The sequence below is a fragment of the Euleptes europaea genome, chromosome 18 (assembly GCF_029931775.1).
Source record: "Euleptes europaea isolate rEulEur1 chromosome 18, rEulEur1.hap1, whole genome shotgun sequence".
In the NCBI taxonomy this organism is placed as follows: domain Eukaryota; kingdom Metazoa; phylum Chordata; class Lepidosauria; order Squamata; family Sphaerodactylidae; genus Euleptes; species Euleptes europaea.
Genome location: NC_079329.1, coordinates 41,353,206 through 41,376,708, shown reverse-complemented (window position 1 = coordinate 41,376,708; position 23,503 = coordinate 41,353,206). Strand labels below are relative to the sequence as shown.

General features: G+C 52.2%; 1 protein-coding gene across 1 annotated transcript; it reads left to right on the top strand.

Annotated features, from left to right (window-relative positions):
• The first annotated feature begins 8,314 nt into the window (after window positions 1-8,314).
• Window positions 8,315-20,757, top strand: LOC130489928 (transmembrane ascorbate-dependent reductase CYB561). Its single transcript, XM_056863716.1, has 5 exons — window positions 8,315-8,525; window positions 14,359-14,457; window positions 14,894-14,997; window positions 17,500-17,663; window positions 20,568-20,757. The coding sequence occupies exons 1-5, from the start codon at window positions 8,318-8,320 to the stop codon at window positions 20,755-20,757; spliced, it is 765 nt and encodes a 254-aa protein (XP_056719694.1). The 5' UTR covers window positions 8,315-8,317.
• The last annotated feature ends 2,746 nt before the right edge of the window (window positions 20,758-23,503 follow it).

Genomic DNA, 23,503 nt, shown 5'->3' with positions numbered 1-23,503 from the left:
GTGCTGCCAAAGAGAACTATGGGGTCAAAATGCATCCAGTGATTTTAATTTGGAAGAAGAAGAGTTTGTTGTTATATGCCAACTTTCTCTACCACTTAAGGAAGAATCAAACCGGCTTACACTCGCCTTCCCCTCCCCACAACAGACACCTTGTGTGGTAGGTGGGGCTGAGAGAGCTCTAACAGAGCTGTGACTAGGCCAAGGTCACCCACCCGGCTTTGTGTGGAGGAGTGAGAAAACCAACCCAGTTCACCAGATTAGAGTCCGCTGCTCATGTGGAGGAGTGGGGAATCAAACCCAGTTCTCCAGATTAGAGTCCGCCGCTCCAAACCACCGCTCTTAACCACTATGTGGTTATTTTGAGTTCTATGTTAGGATTCCATAGCTGTGGTGCTGATCTGATGGCATCCGAGAGGCAACGTTTGTAACAAGATGTAGTGGAGATGAAGTTAAACTGTACTACTGGTTGTGATGGTACCGTAGTATTTTTTTATTCTGATGTTTAGAGAAAATGTTTTTAATTGAGATGGTGACAAACACCTCCCCTTGTCCTTCTACTCTATCTACCTGCAGTAATCCACCACACCAAAAAAGCCACTTTGTACCTGTAACCACACAATCTCTCACCGGCTGGAGCAGTTTTCATTCAAGGCCCCATCTGGAGACCCTTCCTCCTGCACCGCTGAGTCTGGGGGGGACCTGCGTCCAATTTTCTGAGCCTCTCCTGCCCCCTACTGGCCAAGCATAGAACCGTCAAGGCAGGCCAAGGCCCTTCCCTTTCACCTCCGCTGTGCCATTTGCCAGGCAGGGACTCACGCTCTCTCTGCGGTCTCCAGCTGATCAGACAGAAGAGGTGAGATGCTAGTGAACTGCAGGCCCCGTCTCAATGGTTCGAGCAGGGGCTTGCAGGCAGCAGTTGAATGCAGCCTATTAATAAAAAGCAGGAATTTTAAAATCTATGTTTGTAGTTAACATTTTATTGCAGAGCTGTTTTCAATCAATTAAAAGGGGAAGACGACTCAGTAAAAGATGCATAAAATATTTAGCCCAGCTAATTTCTATTGAAATGGTTTAATAGTAGTTAGAAACTAGTTAGAAACTGCTGGATTTATGTCTTCAAAGGCCATGTCTACAGCGGGCCCTGTGAACAAATATTATTCCCGAGCAAAGGCAAGAGTGAAAGTCCTACACTTTAAAAAAAAATTAAGCAAGACTAACCATTGGCAAACCAGCGTTCTTTAATGGGAACTGAGAAGGCATCAACAGAAGTATAGTGTCCAGATCACGCGAAGTGATGGTATCGCTTTGCTCTGCTCTGGTTAGACCTCACCTAGAGTACTGTCTTCAATTTTGGGCACCACAATTTAAGAAAGATGTAGACAAGCTGGAACGTGTCCAGAGGAGGGCAACAAAGATGGTGAGGGGTCTGGAGTCCAAGTCCTATGAGGAAAGGTTGAAGGAGCTGGGTGTGTTTAGCCTGAAGAGGAGAAGACTGAGAGGGGACATGATAACCCCCTTCAAGGACTTGAAGGGCTGTCGTATAGAGGAGGGTGCCAAGTTGTTTTCTGTTGCCCCAGAGGGTTGGACCAGAACCAACGGGTTGAAATTAAATCAAAAGAGTTTCCGTCTAGACATCAGGAAGAATTTTCTAACAGGGCGGTTCCTCAGTGGAACAGGCTTCCTCGGGAGGTGGTGAGCTCTCCTTCCCTGGAGGTTTTTAAGAGGAGGCTAGATGGCCAGGCTAGCCTGATCTCGTAAGATCTCAGAAGCTAAGCAGGGTCAGCCCTGGTTAGAATTTGGATGAGAGACCACCAAGGAAGTCCAGGGTTGCTATACAGAAGAAGGCACTGGCAAAACCACCTCTGTTAGTCTCTTGCCATGAAAACCCCCCCAAAAGGGGTCGCCATAAGTCGGCTGCGACTTGACGGCACTTTACACACACACACAGAGATGGCCATCTGTCAGCAGTGCTGATTCTGTGACCTTAAGCAGATGATGAGAGGGAGGGCATCTTGGCCATCTTCTGGTCACTGGGGGTGTGGAGAGGGGAGGTAGTTGTGAGTTTCCTACATTGTGCAGGTGGTTGGACTAGATGACCCTGGTAGTCGCTTCCAACGCTATGATTCTATGAAGGCAGCTCCAGGATCCCTGGGGACAGTAAACATGTTAAAATCCAGTTACCAAGAATGAACACTCCTCGATTACAAGATCCCAAGGGATATTGCTCTAAAGCATGGCGCCAATTTAGTTCCCTGCAGGTAGAGCTGCTACTACGCCGGCCACTATACCACTTAATGCCATACCTGGGAGGGGGAGGGAGAAATGAATTACAAACTAACAACTAGGGTAGGATCACATGTAAGGAAAAGATGGGAAAGACATAGGAGATTGATAACGAGAGGAAGGGAAATAAGAGAAAGAGAAGAGGGAAAGGGGAATGGGAATGGGAGGCTGGCTTCTGAATGATACCATTGGCCACAACTGTAAGCCTGCTGGAACATCTCAGTCTTGCAAGCCCTGCAGAACTCAACTAGGTCCTGCCGGGCACGAGTATCATTAGACAGAAAGTTCCACCAGACTGGGGCCAAGGCCAAAAAAGCCCTGGCCCTGGCCCTGGCCAAAGCCAGCCAGACATTCTCAGGGCCAGAGTTCTCAAGTAGGTTGTTATTCGCTGATTGTAAGGCTCGGGGGGTGGGGTGTATAGGGAGAGGCAGACCCAAAGATACAGTGGTCTCAGACCATTTAGGCTCTAAATCAAACAAGCCTGAACTGTCTCTAGAAGCTAAAACGACTAAACTGATGCTATCGTACTTTGGTCACATTATGAGAAGAGTCCCTGGAAAAGAGAATAATGCTAGGAAAAGTCAAAGGCAGCAGAATCAATCCAATAAGAGATGGATTGATTCTATAAAGGAAGCCAAGACTTGAGCAAAGCTAACGATAGGACGTTTTGGAGGACATAGACTCATAGTGTTACCGTCAGTTGGAAGCATCTTGACGGCACTTAACACACCCACTGCACTCTACATGGGGCTGCCCTGGAAGACTTTTGGCAAGCTACAGTTGGTAAAGAACGCTGTGGCCTGATTGTTGACTGAGTGATATGGTTACAGGCACCACATCATTCCAGACTTGTTCCACTTGCACTGGCTCCCAATTCAAGGTGCTGGTATTGACCTTTAAAGCCTTATATGGCTTGGGGCCAGCCTACCTTGGGACTGCCTTCTCCCATGTGAACCTACCTGCCCACGCCAGTCATCTTTGGAGGCTTTTCTTCGGGTGCACCCACCATCTGAGGTTAGATGGGTGGTAACCCAATAAAAGACCTTCTTGGTCGTGGTGCCAAAACTTTGGAACTCCCTCCCTAGGGAGATTTGTCTGTCTCACTCTATCACTGTCTTCTGCCAGTGGGTGGAGAATTCATTTGTTTGGTTTGGCAAAAAAACAACAACCAGTGACTGTTATTAGCTTTCCTCCCTTATTGTGTTTGCTTTAAAACTGATATGCTGCTTAATGTTTTGATGTTTGCTGCCATGGAGACCAAATTTGAGAGGAAATGTCTTAAATAAAATTAAAAAGCATGGGTCCACATGGCCAGATCAGACGAGTCAAGGTAGGGGGGCCATCTGACAAGCCGAGTGAAGATGAAGGAACACCTTTGGAGGCATCACCAAGCAACTCAGACAGAGAGTCGAGGGCCATCTGCATCTTGATGACAATCTACACCAGGGGTGGGGAACGTCAGGCCCGGGGGCCGTATAAGGCCCTCAAAATCATTTGGTCTGGCCCTTGTGGGTCCTGGCAGATCTCTAGCTCAGAAGGATCTAAGACTGGTGATCCAGGAGCTGGCTGTAGAATCTGGCCCCAACCATGCAGAGCAGGAGTAACTCCAGCATGCGGCTGGACAGCTATGCCCAGCTAGTGCAACAGACCATCCTGTGCCACCAGGTGGGAGAGTGCACCACTGGTTGGATGCCTGCCTGCTTGCCCACGCCAGGGGGGCGTTATCTGGGGCAGCTGCCTGCTTGGGGCTTGGTCGGCTAATTTTTAAGTTGATAATTTTGTAAGGCCCACAAATGATGTTATAAATATCCAAATGGTCCTTGGCAGAAAAAAGGTTCCCCACCCCTGATCTACACCAAAACCACCAGTGATTTCCCCTAAGAGACCGGTACTGACTATGCAACTCACAGAGACCCACATTCAGTGACCATCAACCACAAGAGCCTTGTAACTACTGTATGCCCTGTGCTCCACCGCAAACACCCACACACGACCATACAGAATGTAACTATTAAATATAGAAGTATAACCTTTTAAATTGCCAGAGCACCTCTGGTCACGTAGGCTGGTCTCTTCCTGCCACAGCTTTAGCCAGCCAGCCAGCCCTTGCGTCTCTGGGGCGAGGGGGGAAGGGCTTCCCTCTTGCCCCTTCCGCTCTCTCCCCCACACAAGGCACAGCAGATCAGGTGAGAGAGCGAGACGCCCCCGGTGCCCAGAGGCCAGCTCGGCTCTGTCCCCAGGGGGCTGCCATGGTTGTGGTGGCTTCATTCGCTCTTGGCAGCTGCCCTGGTGCTGAGAGTTCAGGAACGATGGGGGTTGCTGGGAAGGGCTGGGCCTTGACTTCCATTCTCGGCACAAGGACCACGGCTCAGGACGACCGGCAGCTGACTGGTCCTCCAGTCCCTGTGGTGGCAGCTGCGTTGGGATGGGGACCACCTGCCAACCACAAGCCCTGATCACTTTCCTAGAACATGGGTCAGGTGCCACATTGGGGAACAATGCTCAGCAGAGCCACGGGCAGCATGTCACTCATCCCTCTTTTGTGTGATAATATTCAGATACTATAGCGGGAAAGAATTACGACTTAATTGGGTGTGTGTTTTTGCATGTGCGAGAGAAACTGTCCTGCGTGGATGCTTGTCCAGGGTCCCTGGGCTGCACGTGTTTGTGATTTGTGTGTGGTAGTGGGCTTGTTGTACCTTCACTTGGCTTCCAGTCTCTGGCTTGGCTCACCTCTTTTCCTCAGTCATGTGACTGGGAGCCAATGTCACAAAGGGAGGCTCTGGTGTCCAGAGCTGGGGTCTCAGCCCCCTGGACCAACATGCAGAGAACCACCAGTGGCTGTTCCAGGTTTCTGGGGGCTCCAGAGCGTGCCCTGACAAGGGGTGGGGTGAGGTCACTGGGGCCGATGACACACATCCCCTCTCCACGTGGATCGCGGGCCGCTGAGGGCCTGCAACACGCATCATGCCCCTCTGAGAGGTCTTCTCACCTGGAAGCACCTTCTTTCCAGTCTTACGTGAAAAGAGGGAGCCGCACAGCCAGGGCTTTCTGGGGGCCGCTTACAGGGCTTGCCTGAGCAGAATTGCACCCTTCTAAGTTCACTGGCCTCAAGGGACCTAGAAGAATGTCAGTGTTCAGGATTGCACTGCAAAGCACCCTCGGCACCCTCCCTGCCCCTCCGGCCCCAGGAACAGCGGCTGCCCCGTGTGATGCCTGAACAAGAGGCAGGGAAGGGGGGCTGTCCTGACTGTGTCAAGAGGCACGGTTGGGGGGGGGGAAGACCCCCCCTTCTCCTCTGGCTCAGCTTCCATCCAGTCCAGCGTTCTTTTGCCCTGTTGCCCAAGAGCTCAGGATGGTGCTCCAGGAAACCCAGAGAGGGCAGCTGCTTGGCAGAAGGGGAGTCTCTGGCCCAAAGGCCGGCCAGGGCGCCTCACGGCAGAGGAGGGTCCTGAACCGCCCCCCCCCCCCCCCGCTGGGCTGCCTCTTCAGGCACGTCTCCTCCATCCCTCGCTCTGCAGGGCCAATGGTGCACAACCGATGCAGCCTTCTTAACGGGCCGAGCAGTGCCAGCGGCTTGCCAGGCCCTGTGCGGGCAAAGGGCTTGGGCGGTCTCTCCGCCAGTGGGACCGTCTGGGGCCCCAATCCCTGGGTGAGGCGGGAGAAGCCACGGGGGGGGGGCTGCAGCCCCAGGACTGACCGGGCTGCCGGCGGGGAAAGTGGGGCGAGGCTTGCGGGCCCCGTTCCGATCAGGGGCGGCCGGGGATGGCCAGGGGCTTGCCCGGGCTCCACGGCCAGCCATACACGTGTGCGTAGGGGCGTACCTGTGTGCCAGCTGGCCTCCAGGTCAGCCCTGGCTTCGTGAGCCGGGGCTGTTCCTGGGCGGCGGGGGTCCCGTCCCGTCCCGCCCCCCCTGGCCGGCGGGCGCGGCTCTCGAGGCGCCGCCGGGCGGCTCCGACGGGCCGCAGACGCCCCCCGCCCCCCCCCCGCGGGGCGGCCCCTCCCCTCCCGGCATGCCGAGCGGCGGGGGCGGGCAGGTGCGGCGGCGCCCTGGTGGCAGGTGAGTGCCGGCGGGGCGGCTCCTTCCCCGGCGCCGGGCTGCGGGGCCCCGGGGGCACAGACCCCCCGCCCTGCTGCTGTCCCCGGGGGGAGGGGCTTCCAAGCCGCGGCGCGGGCCGCCCACCGCCCACCCACCCCCCCCGGCCAGGGGAGGCTTTGCCTGGAGAGGCCGGCGGGGGGGGGGTCCGCCCGCCCCCCTCCCTTCCCGCCGCCCGCTGCCCACTGTGATGCCGGGCAGCTGCTGCCCACCTGCGGCCTGACTCCGGCCGGCGGGCTTTCGGCCGGCCTCGGCTGCCCCCCTCCTGCCGGGGGGGGGGTCCTCAGGCGCCCCCCGGGCGGCGCGCCTCCGCCGGGCAGAGAGGGGCCTCCTTTGGCAGCCCGGCCGCCCCCCGCCCGCTCCCCCCAGCAGTCGGGCAGCTGCCGGTGCTTGTTGCTTCTCCTCTCTTGCCAGTCTTGCCAGAGGGAGCCGCCCTGCGGTGGGCTCCCACGGGGGGGGGCGGGGGGCGGGGGGAGCCCGCGCCCCAGAGTCCGCCCTAGCCAGGCAGGACCTCTCCTGGGAGCCTCTGGACCCGAACCTGAGGGGGGCAGCGCTGGGGGGGCGGGGGGGCGGGCGGGGAGACCAAATGTCAGCGGCAGTAGGGGGCCCTACTGGGGCGGTGTCTGCCCTGCTGGCCCTGCTGTGCGCGCGTGCCAAGATCAGCAGCCCGTCGGGGAGGGGAGGGGAGGGGAGGGGAGGGCCGCTTTCCCAGCCCCCAGGCTGCTTTTCCAGCTGCGGGTCTTGGGGCCCTTTCCCAGGAGCCCGGGTGCCCCTCCTGGGCCCAGTGGGGCTGGACGCTGCCAGCGCTGGCAGGGAAATGGTGCAGACTAAGCCAGTTGCCTTAATCCAATGAGCTGTGCTGATCTAATCAAACCTGGGCTCTGGAGACAAACACGTGTGTGTGTGTGCGTGTGTGGACTGCGGGGAAGGACCAATGCCCCCTCCTCCAGCGTTGCCCTGATGAAGCCCAATGCCAGGGGCTGCCTGTGTGCACGGGCAGCCCTGCTGCTCAGACTAGTGGGGGCCGAAGCGCCCCGTTCCTGACTTGCGATTCCTGCTACCTCATTTTCCAGTCTCCACAAATATTATCAAGCTGTAATCAGCTTCAATCCCCAAGATAATTTTGGGACTGCTTCAAATCATAAAGCCCCAGATTCTCAGACTGGACCCTGCAAGCTGCTATGGGGAGCATCCAGACCCCCCCCCCCGCACTTTTTTTTTCCAATCCTGCCCCCAGGATGCGGGTTTATCTTGTGAAGAACTCAAGAGGCCGCCTGTGCTTTGGGACCCCCTGGAATTGCACAGTCAGTGGAAGCAAGAGAAAAGTGGCCTTTTCTCAATTGCAATCCTATTAAGTATGTATTTTATTTTCCAACTATGGGCCCATGTCCTTTCCCCCAGTTCAATGTATCCTTAAATATCACATACTTAAGAGTCTTAAGACTAGTGTCTGGGAGATCCAGGTTCAAATCTCCACTCTGCCAGCAGAAACGTTTCTGAATTGGAGCTCGCTTCGTGAGATCCACCAGGCTTATCTATTATATAAGACGACAAACGGCAGAAGCAGGAGATCTTACAAATCAAGGCTGGTTTAAAACAAGATCCCGCTTTGCTTAACAGTTGGGAGTGCCCCCCCCCATCCCAATGAATCAACTGATCATAAGAGTCTATCTCATGCCTGATGATGGAGTGAGCTCTGGCTCTCAAAAGCTTCTCCTGGAATAAAGTCTGCAAGGAGTCCAGTGGCACCTTATGATGGGCTGTGTGAGCCCCTCCCTCAAACGTGTGGTTACACGGAACCAGTGAGGGACACCTCTGCCACATTAATCCCCGATCCTCTCAGGATTTCCAGAGGAGAGGCCCCCTTCTGTTCTGGCCCCTTTGCCTTGAACACTTTTCTCTTCTTCTTTGCCCCCTCCAGTGGCATCTGTGCGTAGCATGGAGGATTTGGCTGCCCCTGCGCCCCCCTCAGGGGGCTTCACCTACCTGGTGGCCACCTCACAGGCCTTGGGCCTGGCTGTGATCCTGGTCTTGGGGGCCTGGATTGGAGTATATCGTGGGGGCATCGCTTGGGAGAGCTCAGAGCTGCAGTTTAACATCCATCCGCTGTGCATGATTGTCGGAATGGTGTTCTTGCAAGGAGACGGTAAGTGCTGAGCGCAGGTGTGTGTGTGTGGCCTTGGCCAGGGAGATGGGTCTGCTAGGAAAAACCGATTTGGAAAATTTGCAAAAGAAAGCAAACTCACCATGTGCAAGCGCCGGGGTTTGGTTATGCTTCGGATCGTACATTGACCCCAGCTAACATGACTGATTTGCAGCACAACAGCCCTGAGAAGTAGAGATGAACAGGCTGGGCAGAAAGGTTTTCCACAGAAAGATATAGCACTGGAAAATGTTCTGCCCCTTGTGAGGCCTTTCCAAGGGTTTGCTCGGGCTTTGCTTCCCTCATCTGTATTGGCCACCATGGAAACAGTTTAAATGTAATTACTTAGCTTAACTTGGTGGAGAGCAACCCAGAGGTCCTCTGGCACAAATGACAAAAAGAGGACCGGCAGCCACGGCCCAAAATGCTCAGAGGTTTTCCTGCTGCACGTCAAGCGGAGCCTCCTTTTCCAAGGGTAGCCTGTTTGATCCACCACTGATGAGCCTCACAAGTGGCATCACTTCCTTCCCTGAAGAAGGCACGGAAGGAGCCACCCAGCAAACCAGCCTGGCCGACCCTGACCCACAAAGGACAGAGGCCTGGGGGCAAACCAGGGCCCCTCTGTGCCTGGGACCCCCTCTCCTTGCCCTGTCGCCCCATTGGATGGCACTACGGATAACTGCTTGTGCACAAGGTGCCATTCCTGCTCCATTTGGAAAGTAGAGCTTCTTGAGCCCAGATACACGTGACAGCATCAATCGTTTGTTTGGTCTTTCATTCATTCATTTGTTGTAAAGACTCAGGACAGGTTGTATGCAAGCGACATGGAGAAAAGTCTCAATGCCAGAGGAACAGCTCAGTGCTTATGACCCCTCCGGCAGAGCGAGTGCAGGCTTGGGGAGTCTCCAGAAGCATGGAGTGGGGCACGAGCATAGGCAGGCCACCTGAAAGGCTGGGCCGCGTGCCTTGTGAGGTCTTCATGTGCTTAAGAGTTGTAACAAATAAATGGGTCAGCCTGGGTGGGGGTGCAAGGTGGAAGCCAAGCAGCCCCAGTGGGGAGACTGTGGCTCCAAATGCTCTCTGAAAGCTGTGGCAGGGTCAGGCTGACTCGCCAGCCAAGGCTGAGGTCTGGCTGCTCCGTGGCTCTTCCACCCTCAGAGCTGCCGCTGGGGTGTGCTCTGGCTTGTTTCTACATGGAAGGAAAACGTCTTCGGTTGCCTCCTTGAGCCAGAGCTTGCTGGTGGCTGGCACTCCCCCTCTCCCCCCGGCATCCCTTGGGGCAAGGTGCCGCATGCTTCACACCTGATCTGGCAACGAAGCTCCTCCGTCACCCAGCAGTACTTTGGGAGAGTACCTTTTGCATAGATGTGCGTGCACACTTTCTCTCATAGAATCATAGAGTTGGAAGGGACCACCAGGGCCACACAAATTGCGGGAAATTCACAACTACCTCCCCCCCCACGCCCCCAGAATGCCTCCTGGTTTGACTGTGCTCGCCTTGACTGGAGGAAAAGTGGCTTCCTGCCGTTGCTTTCCCGCTCCCTTCCGCACCTGCCAGCTCCGAGGGAGAATTCTGAGGGGAGGAAAAGGTCCTGTGCCTGGCGATCCCTGCCGGCAAGGCCCTTCCTGGGGTGTTCTTGGGCTGCGTTGATGCCAGGGTCGTCTCTTGCTCCAAGAACTGGTCTGTCGAGGAGGGGGATTGCTGATCGTTGCAGGCATGTTGCATGGAAGAGCCGTCTCTGTGAGGCTGGTGGGACAGCTGATGCCAAACCATTAGCTGTGAATGGGAGTGAGGGCAAAACCACAAGCTCACTCAGGTAAACGGTTGGGTATCTCCACAGTGAATGCCCTCCAGGACTGAGCCGGGCCTAATTTTTTTTTACTTTTTTGGAGGATAAGTACAAATCATCCTGGCCACTATCCTGTCAGAACAAAAGGGAGGAAGATGAGAGTAGACTTAACAATGAAAGCTACAAAGAGTCCTCGTGTTATCTATGGAGTCCAGCTGGGGTTACTGCTCATGTGCAGGCCTGCGATGGAGAGATTTTGAAGCTCAAGAACTCTAGAGGGTGCGCCTTTCCCCTCCTCCATGCTGCTGCCCTGCCTTTTCCAGCATAAAAAGAAAGGGTGGAAGTGTCCTCTGCTCACTCCTCTCTCTGCCTTCCACTGAAGCTCTGTGTGGAAAACAAATCTCAAATCTATGATCTTAAGCCTTTTTCTGCTTTCACAGACTAAAATTGTTACTAGGAAGACTTTAGAGCAATTGGCCTCAAAAGACATGGCCCCAAATGCTAATCCCTCCCCCCACGTATGACCATACGCCTTGTCTAGTATGCCTCAGTGAACAGCATGGTGCTTTGAGGTGCCCGGTGTGTAGAAAGGTGAGCGACGTATGCTGTGACAGAGTATCACACCTAAACGTCGCTCTATGGGAGAAAGTCTTAGAATCATAGATTCATAGAGTTGGAAGGGACCACCAGGGTCATCTAGTCCAACCCCCTGCACAATGCAGGAAATTCACAACTACCTCCCCCCCCCACACCCCCAGTGCCCAGAAGATGGCCAAGATGCCCTCCCTCTCATGAACTGCCTAAGTTCATAGAGTCAGCATTGCTGACAGATGGCCATTTAGCCTCTGCTTAAAAACCTCCAGGGAAGGAGAGCTCTCCATCTCCGGAGGAAGCCTGTTCCACTGAGGAACCACTCTAACTGTTAAATTCTTCCTAATGTCTAGACTGAAACTCTTCTGATTTAATTTTAACCCATTGGTTCTGGTCCGACCTTCTGGGGCAACAGCATCTCTTGCTAGCCTAAGCTCATACTGAGCTTTAGCTTTCCTAACACTCTCCCTACAAGCACTAGTTATTTGTTTATATTCATCTTTAGTTATAAGGCCCTCCTTCCACCTCTTAAATGAGTCTTTTTTATTTCTCAACTCTTTAAAAAGCTGTTTATGGAGCCACCCTGGCCTCATGAGGCTCCTCCCATTTCCCCTTCTCATAGGAATGGTTTGGGATTGCGCCTTCAGTATTTAACTTTTAAGAACCTCCCACCCTTCTTGAACTCCCTTCTCCTGAAGTATTTCTGACCATGGGATTCTGCCCAGCATAAGTTTAAGTTTGTTAAAATTAGCTCTCTTAAAGTCCCATCTATATGTCTGACTACATACAGTTTTTCCTTTCCCCAAGATTTTAAATTCCAAGATTACATGGTCACTACTACCCAGGGTGCCTACTACTTTAACCTCATCAAACAGTTCTTCCCTGTTGGTGAGAATCAAATCTAAGATTGCAGATCCCCTTTTTTCCCTGTCCACTTTCTGGAATATGAAGTTGTCAGCAAGACAAGTCAGGAATTTAATGGACCTTGCATTTTTAGCAGAGTTGGACTTCCAACAGATATCTGGGTAGTTAAAATCTCCCATGACCACCATGTCCTGCCTCTTTGAGAACTTTGTAATCTGGTCTAGGAGTCTCATCCAAGTCCTCTGCCTGGTTTGGTAGTCGATAGCAGACCCCCACTATAATATCACTATTATTTCTTATTCCTTTTATTTTTACCCATAGAGTCTCGTCTGCACTACCATGCTCAGATTCATGTACTTCTTCACAAGTGTACACATCTTTGACATATAATGGTACTCCTCCCACCTTCCTTATCTGTCTATTTCTTTAAAACAAGTTGTACTTGTTATTATTCCAATCATGAGTGATAGCCCACGTTTCAGTAATGCCTATTAGGTCAAAATCCTTTTCCTGTATAAGGGTTTCCAAGTTCTTCCTGCTTGTTTCCCATACCCGGCGCATTAGTGGACAGACATCGGAGTCCATGGTTTATGTGCCCCGAGGTTTTTGTTTCTGAACTTACCTGTGAGTTTATGCTTCCTTGCATACTTGGCACTCTCCTCAAATCTTTATTGTTCCCATCTCCAGTTATTGTCATCATGCTAGTTCTTGTCTCGCTCCCCCATAGGATTTAGTTTAAAGCCCTCCTTATCAGGTTGGCAAGGCTCTCACCAAATACATTTTTTCCTACCCTCGTGAGGTGCAAACCATCTCCCAAAAGAAGACCTTCATCTCAAAAGCGTAAACCGTGGTCCAAAAATCCAAAACTTTCTTGACTTGACCTAAGAAATTTATTTTTAAAATTTTTATTCAATTTATAACCCGCCCTCAATCCGAGGCCGAGCTGAGGGCAGCTAACAACATTAATAATATACAATAGCATCATATACAATAAACAACATAAATATATAATAAAACCAGTCCTGCTTCAGTTAAAATAATTGATACAATTAATACAACTAACAATTAATACAACAACAAAAATAAGCTCACGGCCTGCAGGGCCAGTGGTGGGCTAGAGGGCCAGTCAGGAACTTCTGATACAGGGCCCTGGTCTCATTGGAAAGACTATTCCATCAGACAGGGGCCAGAGCAGAGAAGGCCCTGGTCCTAGTTGAGGACAGCCTGGTCCTCTTTGGGCCAGGGGCCACTAATAGATTGCTATTAACGGAGCATAAAGCGCTTTTGGGGGCGTACCAGGAGAGGTCCTGCAGATACGATGGTCCCAGGCCATGTAAGGCTTTAAAGGTAATATCCAGCACCTTGAACCTGATCCAGTGTTCCACATGGAGCCAGTGCAGTTGGCGTAGCACTGGTTAGGTATGAGCCCATCGCGGGGTCCTCATAAGGACCCACGCCGTGGCATTTTGCACCAGCTGGAGTTTCTGGATCAGTTTCAAGGACAGCCCTACGTAGAGCAAGTTGCAGTAGTCAAGCCTAGAGGTGCCTCCAAAGGTACCACAATGATGAAAACAGGGTTGTGTTTACCTGTAACTGTTGTTCATCGAGTGGTCACCTGTGCAGGCACACATCCCTCCCTCCTGTCCTGCTGTGAGCTCTGATGAACCTACTGATTGAGACGGGACTCTCTAGGATGGCTGCAGTGGGGAACGGAGGGATTGGAGTTTCGCCTCCTCCCTTTACACTGGAATTGGCAGGAAAGCAGCATGGGAGGGGGGAGGGAAGGAGGGTCTTCTAGAGTTCTGGAGCTTCAGAACCTCTCCAGGGCAGGCCTGTGCATGTGCAGATGTAGCCCATGTGTGACTTGGACCGGTGGCCACGCGATGCACAGCCGAGTCACAAGTAAGCACCACCCCGTTTTGCAAAAACCATCTGTGCTTCCATTGGCTTGTGTTATCCTCTGCCAGATGTTTGCTGTTTGCGGTGAAGTCTGAAGAGCCCAGCCTCCCCCATCCCAAAGGACCTTGAGCTTTGTCAAGGTGGAGGCACACCAGGTGTGCTGCAGGTGTTAAGATCAACCCACATATTCTAATCTTCCATGACCCCTGCTAGCTTGATGCAGCATGTTAGCTAAAGGTGCAGAAGGGATGACGTGCACCAATGGGAGGGGTACTCTCCCTCTCTGCCCAAGAGTGAGGATTCGTGCATCGTAGTGACAAGCAGCCCCTTCCCTTGGGATACCCTTTCCAAGGGAGTTCCTGCAGAGAGTTTTCTGAACCCCTGCTAGCCAATAAATGTGAATGATGTGCTTCTTTGAACAGGTATCTTGAGAGCTGCATGTACATTTTCCCAGGAATGGGCGAGGCTTTCTTATCCACTGTAGCTCCTATGCCGTCTAGACACTGTTCGCCTATGGTGACTCCTGCCTCATCAGTGATGAGCAATGCTGTGAGAAGGGAAGCAGGGGCTCAGAGCAGCTGCTGGGAGCCCTCCCGGCTGAGGACTCCTCCTGCACGCCCAGCGTCCTCTCAGCCTCTTGCCAGGGAGTACCACAGCAGGGCCTCATGTCTGTTTTCCCCTCCCTCTTACAGCCCTCCTGGTTTATCGCATTTTCAGGAACGAGAGCAAGCGTTCGACCAAGATCCTGCATGGCCTCCTCCATGCCCTGGCGCTGGTCATTGCCCTGGTTGGTGAGTCAAAAAAGTCCCCCCAGAAATTCTCCCACCTTCTGACTCTCCCCCACCCCCAGACATTAAACATTTTTTCATAACTCAGCATTGCAGTTTACTCAGCTCACTTGATATTCCTCCACCTACCCCCCCCCCAAAAAAAAGATCTTGGGGAAGAATGCAAGCCACACCTGCCGAAGAATGCTGGCTTCCCCAACCTGGGCGCGGGCTTTGAGGCCCAACGCCACACAAGCACAGCCAGCAATGCTGCTGCCCCCCCCCCACAGACCACCAGCAGCAGTATCCAGGGGCCACTTCCTAAGGCCACTTCCTGCCCCCCTGCGGGAGCTTTACTTGGGGGCCAAGTGCACTTGCCCCAGCTTAGGGGGTGGGGGACACACGAGGGACTTATGGGTGGTGGTGGTAATGAGAGGTCTATGCCTGCCTGCTTTTCTAGGTCTGATTGCTGTCTTTGAAAACCACAAGAAAAAAAACGCTCCGAATATGTACAGCCTCCATAGCTGGTGTGGAATTGCTGCTTTTAGCTTCTACTTGCTACAGGTGAGCTAGAGGGAGAGCTGCAGGGCCTGGCAGCTGGTGGCTCCTAGGCCGTCTTTCAGCTGATCTTGGCTCAGTGACAGAGCTTCTGCTTGACACGCAGAAGGTCCCAAGTTCAATCCCTGGCATCTCCAGTTAAAAGGGTCAGATAGTAGGTGATGTGAACGACCTCCGCCTGACACTCTGATGAGCTGTTGCCAGTCTGAGCCGTCAGGACTGATTTTGATGGACGACGCAGGGATGAGTGAAGTTCTGGACTAAAGATATTGGCAACCTTCAGGATTTGCCGTGTTCTCTTGCTGTATTTGAAGGGTACCACTGTCATTTATGTCTGCCCAACACGAATCTGGACATGAGGCCTTCAGGCGTTCTAGCCAAGTCCGGTTCCAGCTGGCTCCAACATCAGGAGACCATAGCACCGCCATGTCTGTGCTTGGAGGGCTCAAGCTCGGCTCCATTCTCCACATCACATTTGGTCCAGTTTGCACTTAACCCATAATGCAAAGGTGGCTTGAGGCCTTGGATGCTTCTGGCCATGCCGTTTGTGTCCATGAAGGCTGGCCCTCAGGGAATGGCTGCCTTGGGGTGCCCTGGTTTCTTCACAGCCCCCTTGAGAGCACCCGGGTCTTCCCAGGCCGGCACCGCCATTCTGCCTGCCCCTGCTCTTCAGGTCAAGCCGCGGCAGCCCCAGGGAGGAGCTGACCAAGGCTGGGCTGAGGTTCTCCGAGTAAGAATGCTGGAGGCTTTCTGTCCGGGCTTTTGCAGCGTTTGCCCATCTCTAGTCGTAACTTCAGTGGTCATTTTCCATTTTTGAAAGGAGCAAGAAATGTTGGGGGCGGCTGGGAAATGAGTGACTGGTGATCTGGGTCTTCAACCTCGCTGTGTGTGGGTCATCGCCAGCTGATCCTTGGCCACCATGGCGGCTGTGCTGCTCCTTCCCCGTGGCCTTTTTGTCCTCTTGCTCTTGAATATCGTTGTTTTCTGATGGGCTTAATGAGGCTCTTTAGGACAGGGGCCCCTTTCTTCTGTGGTTGTGGCAAGGCCTATGAATAGGGTCCCTGCAGATAAGGATGGAGGCAAGTGCTGACGGCTGTTCGGGGCCAGCACCCTGGTAGCGCCCAACAAGTTGTGCATTTATTTACTTCATTTATGCCTTCATCACTGAGATTCAAGAGAGATTACAGTTTTTTTTTTAAAAAAATAACAACAACCCAGTCAACGTCAGACATCCTCATAGCAAATTATGCAGCAGGTCTGGGATTAGAGGAATGGGCCATGCAAACAGAAAACTGTCTCAGGCAAGACACACCACTAAAAACGCGAAGAGTGGATCACAAAGACAGACGACAGAAGGAATAAAGACAGCCAGAGACCCCAGTCCTGCCCCTTAGACCAGTGCCCTCCTGCCCGGGCCATTCTGCCGCCGTTCTGATCCCTTTCTAGACATGCCCTCCTGTGAAAGAAGTGCGGGGGCCTCTCTGACACACAGCTAGGGTTGCCAGCTCTGGGTTGGGGAAAAACTGGAGATTTTGGGGGGTGGAGCCTGGGAAGGGGGGTTAGGGAGGGGAGGGACCTCAGCAGGGTACAGTGCCATAGAGTCCACCCTCCACTCTCCATTTTCTCCAGGGGAACTGAGGTTGGTCGTCTGGAGATCAATTGTAATAACAGGAGATCTCCAGGTGCCGCCTGGAAGTTGGCAACCACCCCACAGCTAAAAGCACTTTTGATGGGTGCAGGTAAACAGGGAGGCTTCACGCAAAGCGGGTGGGCTCTCCAGGGTGCCCCTGGAACCAGGTATTTTGCGCTGGCCCATTCAGTGGCAGGAACGCCCCCCCCCCCATCCAGGCCTGGCCTCCCAGCGAAACTTGAGATGCAGTTTGAGGGCTAAACTTAGGGTTGCCAACCACCAGGTACTAGCTGGAGATCTCTTGCTATTACAACTGATCTCCAGCCAATGGAGATCAGTTTCCCTGGAGAAAATGGCCTCTTTGGCAATTGGACTCTATGGCATTGAAGTCCCTCCCCTCCCCAAACCCCACCCTCCTCAAGCGCCACCCCCAAAAACCTCCTGCTGGTGGGAAAGAGGAACCTGGCAACCCTATGCTGAAATTCGTGTTTCTTTTTGCATGTGTTGAGTTGGGATTGCCTCACTGTGGAGCTGCACGTGGCGTATTCCAAGCATTTCTAACCAAACTTCTTGCTGGGGCCATTTAGGAAGGAGCTCCCTTCCCCTCCCCCTCCAAGCTGAACTGGGCTCCTGGGGACTTTACAGATGCCTTGCCCAGCAGCTGCTAGCGCCACTCGACAAAAAGCATAACGTGTAGCCCTGAAAGTTGGACTCAGCTTCTGTGATCTGTTCCTGAGGTCAATGGGGAGATTGCTGGGTGCTGAAGTGCCTCATCTTAGCATCGCCATGATCCTGCGTGTGAGGGAGGGGGCCTTGTGGGGGGCTGGATCCTGCTGAAAGCATGGAATGTGATTTTGGGCCTTGCTTCCTCTCCCAAGTGGCTGCTCGGACTGGTCTTTTTCCTCTGCCCCGGCGTTTCGTTCTCGGTCCGCAGCAGATACAAGCCACAGCACGTGTTTTTCGGGGTCTTCCTCCTCATCCTTTCCATCACCACCTCACTGCTGGGGATCGTGGAGCTGCTGCTCTTCAAGATAAGGCAGGTGTGCTTTTCTTCCCGCTGGTGTTTTAAATTGGGCTGCTCAGGTTTTTTTCCTTGGGAAGTCCAAAATTCTGGACTGAGAGTATATTAGGCTGAGCACATCAGCGATGGCACATACAGCGAGGGGAAAAAGTATTTGATCCCCTGCTGAATTTGCCCGTTTGCCCTCTGACGAAGAAATGACCAGTCCATAATTTTAATGGTAGGTCTATTGTAGCTGTGAGAGACAGAATAACAACAGGGAAAACCCCAGAAACCCAGAAGACAAAAGTCAGAGATTGATGTGCATTATAATGAGTGAAATAAGTATTTGATCCCTTTGCAAAAGATGACTTAGTACTTGGTGGCAAAACCCTTGTTGGCAATTACAGAGGTCAGATGTTTCTTGTAGGTGGCCACCAGGTTTGCACACATCTCAGGAGGTATTTTGTCCCACTCCTCTTTGCAGATCCTCTCCAAGTCAGTAAGATGTTGAGGCTGATGTGTAGCTACTCGAACCTTCAGCTCCCTCCACAGATTTTCGATGGGATTAAGGTCTGGAGACTGGCTAGGCCACTCCAGGACCATAATGTGCTTCTTCTTGAGCCACTCCTTTGTTGCCTTGGCCGTGTGTTTTGGGTCATTGTCATGCTGGAATACCCATCCTCGACCCATTTTCAATGCCCTGGCTGAGGGAAGGAGGTGCTCACCCAAGATTTGACGATACATGGTCCCATCCATCGTCCCTTCGATGCGGTGAAGGTGTCCTGTCCCCTTAACAGAAAAACACCCCCAAAGCATAATATGTCCCCCTCCATTTTGGACGGTGGGGATGGTGTTCTTGGGGTCGTAGGCAACATTCCTCTTCCTCCAAACACGGCGAGTTGAGTTGATGCCAAAGAGCTCGATTTTGGTCTCCTCTGATCACAACACTTTCACCCAGTTCTCCTCTGGGTCATTCAGATGTGCATTGGCAATCTGCTGACGGGCCTGTATATGTGCTGTCTTGAGCAAGGCGACCTTGCGGGCTCTGCAAGATCTCAGTCCTTCACGGCGTAGTGTGTTACCAACTGTTTTCATGGTGACTATGGTCCCAGCTGCCCTGAGATCATTGACAAGTTCCCCCTGTGTAGTTCTGGGCTGCTTCATCACCGTTCTCATGATCATTGCAACTCCACGAGATGAGGTCTTGCACGGAGCCCCAGACCGAGGGAGGTTGACAGTTAGGGTTAGGGTTGTCACCTTCTCACCAAGCTGCTTGGCAATAGTCTTGTAGCCCAGTCCAGCCTTGTGCAGGTCTACAATCTTGTCCCTGACATCCTTGGACAGCTCTTTGGTCTTGGTCATGGTGGCTAGTTTGGAATCTGATGGATTGATTGCTTCTGTCGACAGCAGAACCCTAACCCTAACCCTAATCTGGCTGGTTGATAGGGGATCAAATACTTATTTCACTCATTATAATGCACATCCATCTCTGACTTTTGTCTTCTGGGTTTCTGGGGATTTTCCTGTTGTTATTCTGTCTCTCACAGCTACAATAAACCTACCATTAAAATTATGGACTGGTCATTTCTTCGTCAGAGGGCAAACGGGCAAATTTAGCAGGGGATCAAATACTTTTTTCCCTCACTGTAAATGCTTGCCAGTGAAAGCTCTCTCAGGATGGGTTTTAAGTTTTTAATCTGTTAGTTGAGCAACAGCGTTGTGTAGTTTGTTGCTTTGTGTTTAAGTTCATAAAATCATCTGGTGTCCTAAGTGGCTCTGTCCAGCTGGGAATTAAGAATAAAGCCCCACTTCCCCTGAAGTGCCTCTCTTTGCAAGGCTGAACAAGAGGGGTGCGGTGGTTGTCCTGCAGCCCAGGTGCCCAACAGTGTCGGCAGATGGCAGAAGGGTGTCGCTGGGCTTGGGACGGCACTGCATAGGAGTTGCCTTGGCCAGTGCTCAGAACGCCCTTAAGGGGAAGGCCTTCCTCTCAATGCCACACCCTTTGCTCTTCTGTGTGACCAGAAATGCCTTTCCTTTGGGGCGCATTGTCTTGATGTGGGTCCGTCCTCTTGAGAGCTCTTGTAAATCCACTCTCTTGAGGACGACTTCATTTCTAGTAGGGAACAAACCTGATTAGCTCTTCGGCCAGGGTTTCCCATTAAAGTTCTCAGGGATTTTCCCCAGTGCCCACACATGCCCCAGATTTGGGTGTTATCATCCTGGCATTTTAAAAGACAAGCCGCAGCCCTCTGTGGGTATTGAAGCAGCCCAACAGAACCACCTGGAGATATGAGGGGTGTGAAGCAGTGGTGAGTCAGGGGCCCCCTTTGGCACTGCAGCACCCTGCCAAGAGGTGGCCTTTGTATGGGCAGAGCAAGCTGGAGGGGGGAGCTTCAGCCACGCCCACAGACTTTCTTTTTGGCTCTCCTCTTGGCTGTCGGAGACGGTCCAGCCAGCCACCTCCACCCTGTCATGGCAGGGGCTGAAAGCCAGCAGCAAGTGGCGTGTCCCCTAGGAGGGAGAGCCCTGCCCTTGCTCATGAGGAAATCCCCCCCACCTCTCAGGACCTAGACTGGCCTCCTTGGGGATGCTCTGCCTCCCCTCCCCCTCGCCAGCAGGATGGGAGCAGCCTCTTTAGGATGACAGTGGGGGCGGACGCTGGCCAAGGGGCCACACCCTGCTTGGGGACTTTTCAGCTATACAAAAAATGAGCCCAGAGGACCACCCCTCCCACCAACAAGCACCTTCCCCCCCAGAGAGGTCCTGGCTTTTCTTTTCCCATATCAAGGGGCTGCCCTCTTCTGCTTGATTTTTTGAACTTACTTGGCCCTGTATCTAGACGAATGCATCCAAGAGCTCCAGGAACGTGGAAATGCTCCTTGACTAGGTTTTGTTTTTTAAATGGGCTGTTCTAAGATGCCTTCTCTCCTTCTGCAGGGACAGCTACAGTTCACTCGTCCCTGAAGAAGTCTTGGCCAACATCTTGGGTCTGTTGCTGGTGGCCTTTGGGGCAGCCCTGGCCTACATTCTGACCCGGGACGAGTGGCGAAGACCCCCCTTGGCTGAGGAGCTGGCCCTGTCCATGGATTTCAAAACCCTCACGGAAGGAGAGAGCCCAGCAGGCCCCCACTGAGGTGGCCCCCGTCATCCTGGTCGGGCACCGTGAGGCAGGCAGTGGCTGTGTGTGTGTATGTTGTCTTGTGAACCCTTCCCTGCTTCTCGGGTGTAAGCAACCTCCTCCTCGCCAGCCACACAGTACAGCTTCAATTTCCCTACCCTTAGTTGGCCGCTCAAGTCTATTTCAGAAGTTGTGCAAGGGAGGTTCTGCTTTACTGCTGCTTTTGGGCTTTGGAGTCTGTGCCGTGTTCCCAGTGGTGGGGATGGGTCTGGAGGCCTCAGTTTTGCCTTTGTCAGTTTCTGGTGTCTGAGTGTAAGTAAATCATTGGCTAGTTTGCAAGAGATTTCACCGCTAAGCCCAGAGGAGGACTGATAGGATCTAAAGATGGGGCTGAAAGGGGGAAGTTAGCAAGCTGGGTGCAACTGGAAGCCATGTTGCTTATCAAGGGGTGGGCCATAAAAATAAATTCTAATGCCCAGTAGCTGGGTCAAATTTCTTTAAATGACGTTCAGGAAAGATGGCTTCTTGCAGAGTAGCTCCATGTATTTTCACAATGACCAGACTCTTATTGCCTTCATCTCTCACTCTTTGAAAGAAAATTTGACTGATGCTTTGCACTTTCTGATTTTATTTCGTGGGAGCTACACTTCAACAGAGATGAAAACAGATTCATTTGCTTTGCGTCTTTACAATTAATGGGTGGAGGGAGAGAGATACACCCCAATTAAACTTCATATATGGTTTTAAAAACCAGCCTTAGATGAAAAAGGTGAGGCAAAATTTTCATCCTGAACTCATATTAGGGAATTCTTGCCTATGCCTGGTGAATTGAGTGACAAGACGTGCTAAGTCGGGAGAGATGTGTTGAAGCACTAGAACTGTGCTATATAAATGTTAATTATGATTGTATATAAAATATTTATTTTCCAGGATTTCCTTGAGAATAATTATTTTTCTTTGAAAGTACCACATTGTTCTGTTTGAAATAGAATATACATTACCAGAATGCAAATTTGATTTTGGCTAGGATCTCTTGTACTGTTGGGTTGAGTGGTTTTCAATAAATCTTTGTTGCAAGCCATGGAGTCTTAACTGATTGGCTGCCGAAATGACCCAAAACGCTCAACCTGTCCCAGGGTGCCTCGATAAAGATGGGAATTTGCCCTTGGAATGAAGATTTACAATCTAGCTGTGTTTTTATGAACTGTCCCAGTTCTGTCCAAAGCCTTTCAATGCGCTCAGATATTAAACAGGATTGTTGACCAAGGCGGGCAGAGGGCCCAGAACATGAATTCATATTATCCAAAGGTTTGAGTACTGGATGTGGCCTTCTTTTTTGCTGTGTGCCTGTGCAAATCTCCCCCTCCGCCTGCTTCCCCCAAGGGCCTCTTTAATTACACTAAACCTGCCCTCTGCTGACCCCTCTGCTTGTGGGAGCTCTGTTTTGCTCATCGGATAATTTGCCAAGATATTGGTTCAGCGGCTTCTCCAACCAAGGGGAAATTCCTGTTTCTTGGCATGTACCTCTAGACTGTAGCCGGCAGTATGCACAGAATGCCATGGCCCGGAGGTGGCTTAAACAAGTGAGCTCATATTTTAGATGTGAAAACGTGACGGCCCTGCTCCTTCAAGGCTGTGTGCCAGAAAGCAAAAGCCCTGGTGTGAGGGGAGGGTGAGAGCTTTAAACTCCTGAGCCTTTGGCTTGGGGCCATGAGGCTGCTGAACCCAGGAAAGGGAGGGAGGCGTCCCTGGCAAAGGGTCGGTGGACAAGCTGTGCTGGTTGTGGAGTTTATGACTAGAAACCTTCCTTGTGTTTTTTTTTCTACCCCACCAGCCTGAAAACTCACCACCGACAGTGACCGACACAGTAGTCAACACATGTCCAAGTGTTAACCATTTATAAATAAGTACATTTTTTCATACATACAGTTCATTGTACAGCTTACAATCTGTATACAGTGGGGAGAGGGAGTGGAGAATGCATTCTTTTTTAACTTTTTCCACGTCTATCTCACAGCTCACATGTACAGACAATAAAACTCTGCTCAAGCAAGTACAGTGAAGGGAAAGAAGGAAGTTTCTTTCCTCTTATACAGGGGAGGCCAAGAGCCTCAGGCAAGCGCAGGGGTGTGTGCAACGGCCCCGCTGCAAAATATCACAAACTGTGTTTTGTTTCAATATATCAGGAAGAGAACAGAACATGCAATTGAATATTATACTGTACAGAGAAAGTCCTTTACATCAAAATTATAGAAAAGCAAAAAGAACTCATCTTCCCAGCAGGAGTCTTGAAGGAGGGCAAATGAGAAAGGGTATAATACAAAGACATGGCTAGCAAAATGCTGCAGTGCTCAAGTCGAGGAGCCCCACTGGAATGGAGGGGGGAGGGAGAGGGGAGAGAGAGAGAGAGAGAGAGAGATGGCACCATCGGAGTTAAGAGGAACAACCCCCCCCCCAATCCCTGGGTTTTACAGGGATCCCCCACCCCAATCTTTTGCCACTGTACGGAACAGAGAGTATGGCCCTTATCAAAGCCAAATTGTTCTTGTTCTCTGACAAACTTGGGGAGGGGGGTAGCCAACAGAGAAGCCTCTCCGCCCCTTTTTGCTGTGAAGTGAGCCTAATGCTTCACTTGATTTCCTCAAATGCCGACACAGAAACAAAGAGTCCAAAGGTAGCAGCATCCACCTCTCGAAGGACAGGAAGAGGGAGTGCGCCGGTGCGAGAGCCTCTCCAAACTGGGCTAAGAAGCAAAGGATGA

Coding starts and splice junctions, on each gene's coding strand:
- LOC130489928 (XM_056863716.1), top strand. CDS start 8,318: ATGGAGGATTTGGCTGCCCCTGCGCCCCCCTCAGGGGGCTTCACCTAC. Junction 14,458..14,893: donor GCTGGTCATTGCCCTGGTTG/GTGAGTCAAAAA, acceptor CTGCTTTTCTAG/GTCTGATTGCTGTCTTTGAA. Junction 14,998..17,499: donor TTAGCTTCTACTTGCTACAG/GTGAGCTAGAGG, acceptor TCCTCTCCCAAG/TGGCTGCTCGGACTGGTCTT.